The 8,608-nt window shown below is 45.1% G+C and overlaps 1 protein-coding gene and 1 non-coding gene across 2 annotated transcripts in view; both read right to left on the reverse strand.

Annotated features, from left to right (window-relative positions):
- etnk2 (ethanolamine kinase 2) overlaps positions 1–8,608 on the reverse strand; it is a 32,347-nt gene that overhangs the window by 11,682 nt on the left and 12,057 nt on the right. The window contains exon 5 of the mRNA XM_037678543.1: positions 1,853–1,995. Coding sequence (XP_037534471.1) covers positions 1,853–1,995 — 143 coding nt within the window. The remainder of the gene's footprint in view (positions 1–1,852; positions 1,996–8,608) is intronic.
- On the reverse strand, positions 4,538–4,723 carry LOC119412910. Its single transcript, XR_005186938.1, has one exon. It is a non-coding gene; the product is annotated as a U2 spliceosomal RNA (small nuclear RNA).

Genomic DNA, 8,608 nt, shown 5'->3' on the forward strand with positions numbered 1-8,608 from the left:
GAGTGAGAGAGTGAATGGTTGTTTGTCTCGTTTGTCTCTATGTGGCCTACAAACGGCTGAAATTAGTTTTCTCCGCAGGGTGTCTGGGCTCTCCCTTAGAGACAGGGTGAGAAGCTCGATCATCCGGGAGAGACTCAGAGTAGAGCCGCTACTTTTCCACGTCGAGAGGAGCCAGTTGAGGTGGCCCGGGCATCTGTCTAGGATGCCTCCTGGACGCCTCCCAAGTGAGGTGTTCCGGACACGTCCCACCGGGAGGAGACCCAGGACACGCTGGAGGGACCATGTTTCCCGGCTGGCCTGGGAACGCTTCGGGATTCCCCTGGAGGAGCTGGACCAAGTGGCTGGGGAGAGGGAAGTCTGGGCCTCCCTACTTAGGCTGCTACCCCCACGACCCGACCCCAGATAAGCGGAAGAAAATGGATGGATGGATATATATTAAGGAACTCAGTGTCCCTTGCCCGAACGTGGGTTACCGGGGCCCCACCCTAGAGCCAGGCCTGGGGGGGGGGGGCTCGTCAACGAGCGCCTGGTGATGGGGTCTTTACCCATGGGGCCTGATCGGGCTCAGCCTGAATGACCAACATGGGTTTGCCTTCCTGTGGGCCCACCATCTGCAGGAGGAGCCACAAATGTTGTGTGCATGACGCCATGGGCAGTGGCCAAAGGCAAGGGCCTTGGTGCTCTGACCCTGGCTTACCAAAGCTGGCTCTTGGGACATGGAATGTAACTTCTCTGGTGGAGAAGGAGCCTGAGCTTGTACATGAGGTTGAGAGGCTCCGACTAGATATAGTTGGGCTCACCTCGATGCACAGCATGGGCTCTGGAACCAATCTCCTTGAGAGGGGCTGGACCTTATTCCACTCTGGAGTTGCAAATGGTGAGAGGCACCGAGCTGGTGTGGGTCCACTCTTAGCCCCTCATCTTGGTGCCTGTGTGTTGGAGTTTTCCCAGGTAGATGAGTGGGTAGCTTCACTGTGCCTTCTGGTGGGGGGACGGGATCGGACTGTTGTTTGTGCCTATGCACCAAACGGCAGTTCAGAGTGTCTGGCCTTGTTGGAGTCCTTGGCGGGGGTGCTGGAAGGTGCACCAGCTGGGGACTCCTTTATTCTGCTGAGGGACTTCAATGCCCATTTGGGTAATGACAGTGTGACCTGGAGGTGCGTGATTGGGAGGACTGGCCTCTCTGATCTGAACTCTAGTGGTATTCTGTTGTTGGACTTCTGTGTTAGTCATATCCTGATGCATGCTCAATAATCCAGGTGTGTTAGTCATAGTTTGTTCATCACAAACATCATGTTTGAACATAAAGGTGTCGGGTAAATGTTTTTTTTTCTTTCTGAAAAATGCTTTTATAACACAGCTAAAAAAAAAGTACCGGTAGTCAACCAAAAGTCACTCATCGCTATGTTCTTCGTCCTGTGAACTAAAGTTCTCTTTGAGGCTCAGAAAAACGTCATCACACAACACTTCCTTGTCGCAGCTGTTTCCTCCTTCGATAGCCAGATCAATTGCTTTTAACTTGAAAGCTGCATCATAAGAAATTCTCTGTGCGTTTTCCATTATGACTGAACAGATGAACAGGTCTGTGCATTAAAAACAAACAAACAAACACAAATTAGTTGCTCCTGCATATAAACCATGGGGTACAAAGTGTGAGAAAAAAGTAGTGGCTTGTACACCGGCAATTATGGTAAATGCCTGCAAGTGAGATTCCAGCGATGGCAAGTTGTTATTTTATTTTTATCTTCAAGCTATTCTCCTTCCTGCATGGTGTTAGTAGTGTTGATTGAATAGTAACAAAATGAGTGCATTTAGAGTGAGCTGATCCTCAGATGAAGGAGGCACCACCTACCTTCTTTGCTGTTGTAGATGATGTTCTTGCATAGCAGGTCATTGTGACAGAGTACCACAAGGGATCCCAGAGTGGACAGATGCTCCTTCATCCACAGGATCTCCTTCTCCAGGACTGCCTTGCTAGGAACCTCCTGCTGGATTCTAAACAAGGCAGGAAATTGAGAAAACGTCACCACTGCTACGCATAAGTGAACACAAAAATAGCACCACATGCAGAGGAAGTGGTAATTTTTTTCTTGTCCTCTGTGTGTGCGTGTATGTTTGTCACACATACATACAGAACATCACAAGCACAAGATTGCTGCAAGAGCAAACTGACTTTAGGAAACACAAATATAGCTATAAGTTAACGAGTTTACAAACACTGAGCTAAAATTTTGGGTAGTAGTAGTGAAGAGTCATCAGTTGAAGACCACGAGGAGGGAAATGTGTTGGGAGACAAAGGGAGAAAAAAGAATCTAGGATGGAGGGTGGGAACTCTAAATGTGGGAACAATGACAGGCAAAGGTAGAGAGCTGGCTGACATGATGCAGAGAAGGAAGATAGAGGTTTTATGTGTCCAAGAGACCAAGTCGAAGGGCAGCAAGACTTGCAGTGTTGGAGCAGGGTTTAACCTGTTTTATCATGGTTTGTATAGAAAGAGAAATGGAGTAGGGGTGGTGCTGAAGGAGGAGTTAGCAAAGAATGTAGTAGAGGTGAAATGAATGTCAGATAAGGTGATGGGTCAATAGACCATAGATCATAGATAGGTAGAAGTAGAAAGCTAAATGTTGTCAGTGGTTATGTTCCACAGGTTGGATGTGACGTAGAAGAGAAAGATACATTTTAGAAAGACCTGGATGAAGTGATAGAGAGTATTCCCAGGGAGGAGAGAGTGGTGATCGGAGCAGACCTGAATGGAAATGTTGGTGAAGGAAACAGACGGGATGAGGAAGTGGGTTTTGTGTCAAGGAAATAAACTAGGAAGGACAGATGGTAGTGGATTTTGCTAAGGGAACGGAAATGGCAAACAATGTTCTAAAATCTAAATGCTCTAAGAGCACAGAATGTCATGCTCTCTGCTCTTTGCCACACCCAGTTATCCTCTGCAATCACACTCATGCTCATCACTGTGTCACTCCAAATCTCCCTCCTTCTGTGTAACACTTTAAATAATCAAGCACAACTGGAACAGAGCCTTTAGTCCCCCTCGGCAAATGGGCCAGGCCGCCAGGAAATGCCCCAGTGCTCCTGACAGCCAGTCTGCCCCAACTCCTACTGCAGCAGGTGCTCAATCATTTAAAATAATTTATTTTGTGGGCTGCGCTATTTTTTTGTGTGTGATGTGCTCTGCGCTTTTTAAGCGCTCCCCAGTCTGTCAGATTGTCTGATCACCTTGTGCCTGAAGTAATCCAGCGTTTTTGTTCCTGCTCTGCTCCTGACCCACTTCCTGCCCATGGATTCCTCTCCTTTGAAAGTCAGCTGTGACTCTGTAGAGCTCGATCACAGATGGAGAAGCCGAAACTGCAATGTCGTCAGAGGGAAAGGTTTTGACGGATCTCGTGATATGTGAGTGAGCGAAAGTCCGACAAAAACTCTCCAGAATGTGGAGCTTAGTTCTGAGAGCTCAACTCCTAGAGTCCAGGGTCTGAGTTTGTGGTAAAAAATACAGACGTGGGTCATTCAGAGGCAAGAAAGCAAAAGTTATCCGAGGGTTTTAGCTGGAATTATGTGGTCTGAAGGCAGAGCAGACATCAAGGTCGAGATATCTGATGGTCAGAAGTACCGTCTTGATCGAGGCAAAGGGGAGGAATCCGTGGTCATGAAGTGGGTCAGGAATAGAGCAGGAACAAGAACGCTGTATTACTTCAGGCATGAGGCAATCAGACAATCAGGCAGAGACTAGAGAGTGCTTAAGAAGTGACTGACCACGAGGAGCACTGGGACATTTCCCGGTGGTCTGGCCCGTTTGCTGAAGGAAACTAAAGGCTCGGTTCTGGTCACTCTTGATTATTTCAAATAAACAATCCACGCTGCTCATGCGGCATGGATTGTTTATTTAAACTATTACAGTATTTAAATTTAAATTGTTTATTTATACAGACGGAGGGAGATTGGGAGTGGCACAGGTGATGAACATAAGTGTGATTGCAGAGGAGAGGTGGGCGTGGCAGAAAGCTGCAGGAGGGAGCTGCTCCCTGCATCTGTGGGCTGTGCACAGGTGCAGCAGGTAATAAATCATTTAAAATAATTTATTTTAAATTAACAATCCCGCTTGTGTGGCTCATCCATCAATCAGCCAATCGTGTTTCATATACAAGCTTACTTAAAAAAAAAAAAACACGAAAGTGTGAGTCCACGAAAGTCGAACTGAAAAGTAGCGAGGGACTATTGTACTCTTGTATCGCACCTTTCTGTCTAATCAAGATATTCAAAGCTCTTTACAACACAATCTGTGCCCTCATTTACCTCCACACACATTCATACAGCACTCTACTACACAAAGCTAATCTGAATTAATAATTCTATAAAAACTAATCAGAGCTTTAGATCACATCCATACACTGATGGCACACATCGGAGGCAGTGAGGGGTTCAGGGTCTTGCCCAGGGACACTTCAACATGTGACTGCTGGTGGGATCGAACCCCCAACTCTCCCAATGGAGGACAACTGCTCTTACCACTGAGCCTCAGCTGCCTCAAGAAGAGTGCACAGGTCCTGGCAGCACTACAGTACATATGAGATCAATACGTGGAGCAAAGAGATCAAGCTTCACTTTCAACACTGTTCCACAAACATGTGTAATATGAAGTCCTTTTATAAAGGACGTATCAGATATTAAACTGATAAGAACAGATCATTTACAGTGGTTCCCTTAGATCAGTGGTCCCCAACCTTTATTGCGCCACGGTTTAATATCAGACTGTATTTTCACTGACCGGAGGGGGAGTCTGAGAGAATTTTGGATAAAGTAGATGCCATTTCCTACATTCTGGTGTATTTTACAAAGGTTAGACAGTAGATACAGTAGATTAACATGAAACAAAAGATGTAAACTCATTATTGAAATGACTGCAAACCGTTCGTAATGCAAAACCGCTGCAGCTCTGCAGGGAAGGGGCGTTCACTTCAGGACAAATTGAAGTTGCTGATTTGTCAGTTGCTTAAGTGTCAGTTATAAACATGAACATTAAAAGAAGCAAACATTTGAAATATATCAGTCTGTGTGTAACAAATGAATATACAAGTTTCACTTTTTGAATGGAATTGTAATGACTGGCGGAACCCAGAGTTGTACGAGACCAGGAAACAGTGTTTATTATTTACAGTGAGACAGAAAAAAAAAAAAAATTATTATATATATATATATATATATATATATATATATATACACACACACACACACTTGGAACCCCTGGAGCGTCTGGAAGAGAGAACAGGGTCAGTTGGTCCTGGTCGAGAGGAAGAGTAGATGTTGATGATTTGATTGTTTCTCTTACAGGTGGTGAACGCTGCAGCGAGAGGACTCCACGAGGGCTCCAGAGTAAAAGGGGAAACAGGCAAAGCAGATCTGGCAAGTGAGAGGCAACAAGGCAGGACTGGCAGGTGACTGGCAGGTGACTGTCAGGCAAGACAGGATCCGAGGATTCAGGATCCTGCGGACACAAAAACACAAGGTAAGTCTAATTCTCTTAGACACAATTTCAGGCTGAAGGCATAAATACCAGTTGAGGCACATTGCTCCAGCGTCGGGTCACACTGGACTGCAGCCTTAAGGAGTGCAGCTCCTCATCAGGTGGATGACCGTCAGCTGGTGTTCATTGGCGGCCATCTTGTAGAAAGCTGCAGACAGTGAGACTCCTACAGGAAGTACTGAAATAAATCAACTTTTTCACAATATTCTCATTTTATGGCCAGCACCTGTATTTCAAATGTACTTTTAATCACTTCATGTGTGATTTCTAAGTGTATTAAGTGCAGGATCATTTCTCATTTAATGAGTAGATCCCACACCGTGGTCAGCTGAGCCTCGTCCTCCTCCTCTCTGCTCCGCACTGATTCACATCAGATTGTTCACAAAAGTGCAGGAGCTTATACATAGTGCAAAACTTTAATGATATTTGTGTTTTTTAAATAAAATTGCCCATGACTTTGAACTTTTAGTTCAGTCACTCTTTGTCAGGCGAGTTGAAAAATATGCAGTGATCCTTCAAATGTGCAGACACGGCCGCACGCCTCCTCCTGTCTGCTCCAGACCACGCAGCTAAATTACTCCACCCGAACGGACACTGTAGAACCAATGTGCGCATGCGTCTAACAGAAACTGAAACTTACCACTTCTGTATGTTGACCTGCGTCAAGAGTGACTCATTGACAGGTGTGGTGGAGAGAATCCGGTGATTTTTCAAAATAAAAGTTGTTTTTCTGTGCGGCCCGGTATAAACTGACCCACGGACCGGTACCGGTCCGTACCGGTCCGCGGCCCGGTGGTTGGGACCACCGCCCTAGATAATTTGCCATGGCGGGGCGCTCATCTTGTACGTGACTTTTGTTGGGGTGGGATGGGGGGAGACACGTCTAAGCTGCGCACTGTTTGTACCGACAGTTTTTGAGCGGGGGTTCAGCGTGAGGGAAGAGGCAGAGTGAGCGCTGCCGTTAGCTTTTTAGCTAGCGCATCTATATTGCGCTATGCTAGCTAAGTCAGTGTATGTGTGTGTGTGTGTGTGTGTGTGTGGGGGGGGGGGACAGTTTGGTTCTGTTGATGGGGCGCCCCGCTTGTGGAAACACCGATTTATTGTGCAGCCAGACACTAAGGGACATTTGTTTGTTTCTGCTTCTGTTGTAGGTAAACAACATGCAAAGACTTGATCTCTCATGAAACAAACAAACAAACAAGCAAACAGACGGCACTGAATCTTTTAACAACAGCAACAATTATAGTTTATTGATGAGGTGCAGAATGTAGATCAGCTGCTCAGCATCAGAAGCCAGAAGAACCCTCACTCTTATCCTTTGTGTCACGACAGCATTTACTTGTCACTCGTACACTCGGTCAGAGAGGATGTACTGAGTCAAGGCCTCAACCCATTCACAGCATCTTTGTTTCTATCTATGTAGGTTCACCGATAAAAAGTCATGTCTTATTACACACGGCCCGATAACCAACATGCTGCTTCCCTTCACCTTCCATAGTATGTTCCTGTGTCTAGTTTACCATGCATATGATGTATGCTTCAAAGACAAGTTTAAACCTGACTGGACTGACCAGTCAAAATGTAGCCAAGATCAAAATGGATCGTCATTTCAAAGCAGCTCCAATTTTCCAAATTTCACCACCAGCGACTTTTCAATATAATTTTTTATTTTGGATTCTGTGATCGTGTCAGTGTTTCCTCTACCATTATACAAGCAGGGTACCCCACCCTGTAAACAGAACCAAGGTCCCTGCCTACCAAACACCCCTGTCGACAACTGCCGGCGCTGACCTAGTGCTAAGCTAGCTGTGTGCAATACAGACACGCTAGCTAAACAACTACAGAAAAAGGCTCAGATCCTTCACGATGAGCAACCCCCACCCCCAAAATAATAATAATGTAGGAGATGAGCGCCCTGCCAAGGCAAGTAAACTAGGGGAAACACTGCAGTGCATTTCAGACAGGACTATTTTGCCCCTTTTGCACTGCCCCTAAGCCCCAACTCTGAAAGAACCTGTTGCACCAGCACTTTGGTATTTTTAGCTGATTTGAGGCTGATTCAGGACCTCTTTTCGTCCCTGCTTCTCTGGTGGGACCGAGCGAGCTCAGTTGAGCTGAGTCCAGACCAAACGTGGATGCAGGACTCTGATTGGTCAGGGGGAGGAGTCACTGGATCTCAGAAACTTTTCACTGAGCCGCCATTTGCAATTTCTCTGGAACTTGAAGCAGCAGCTGGATCTATTTTTAAGATTTTAAAACAATAATGACAACACCGTGTTTAATTCTGAAGTCCAGGTGTTTTTTGTGTTTGGTGATCGACACAAAATTTGAGCGAGCGGTGTCACCGCGGAGGATCATACAAGCTGCCGAGCCGTTGAACCCGCGAGGCCGGACCCCGAGCCCCGGCCACAAAGGCCGGATTCAAGCCCTGGCAGGCGGGAGGACCGGGATGGAGGGAGGAAACTTTTTAAATAAACATTTTATGTATAAAAAAAAGGGTTGTTTTTTTATCAGTGAATATTAAAAATAAATAAACAGTGCTGGCTTTATCATGAAATCCTGCTTTCACTTTGACGTTATTAAATAATCTGTTAATTAAAGTTAATTCAACTGAAAAATCATAAAAAGACTAAAATTATTGGATCTGTCAGGAATATTTCCCTCCAACATATTTAAAGAAGAGACTCAGCCTTTGATTCAACTTTATTCTAACCCACACATGTACAAATCACAAAACAAGCATTACACTTTAAATTAAAGCTTTAAATCAAAGCTAAAAATAATCTGTATACAAGAAACAAAACCACAATGAGTGCAAATACATCAAATGATGAAGAAAAATATATAATTTTAAATATATACATCCTGATGCATGCTCAATAATCCAGGTAGAAAAATCTAAAAAAGTTAAGTCTGGTCCTCTGGACATTCAAAAAACAAACAAACAAAAATGTAGAAAAGTTTCTTCTTTCATCTGAAAGACTTCTTCAGTCTGAGGCGCTTATTCAGCTCAGTCTTATATAAACAGCTATGAGCTGAATAAGCTCCTCAGACTGAAGAAGTCTTTCAGATGAAAGA

This window comes from Nematolebias whitei, chromosome 7 (genome assembly GCF_014905685.2).
Source record: "Nematolebias whitei isolate Nwh7 chromosome 7, NemWhi1, whole genome shotgun sequence".
Classification (NCBI taxonomy): Eukaryota; Metazoa; Chordata; class Actinopteri; order Cyprinodontiformes; family Rivulidae; genus Nematolebias; species Nematolebias whitei.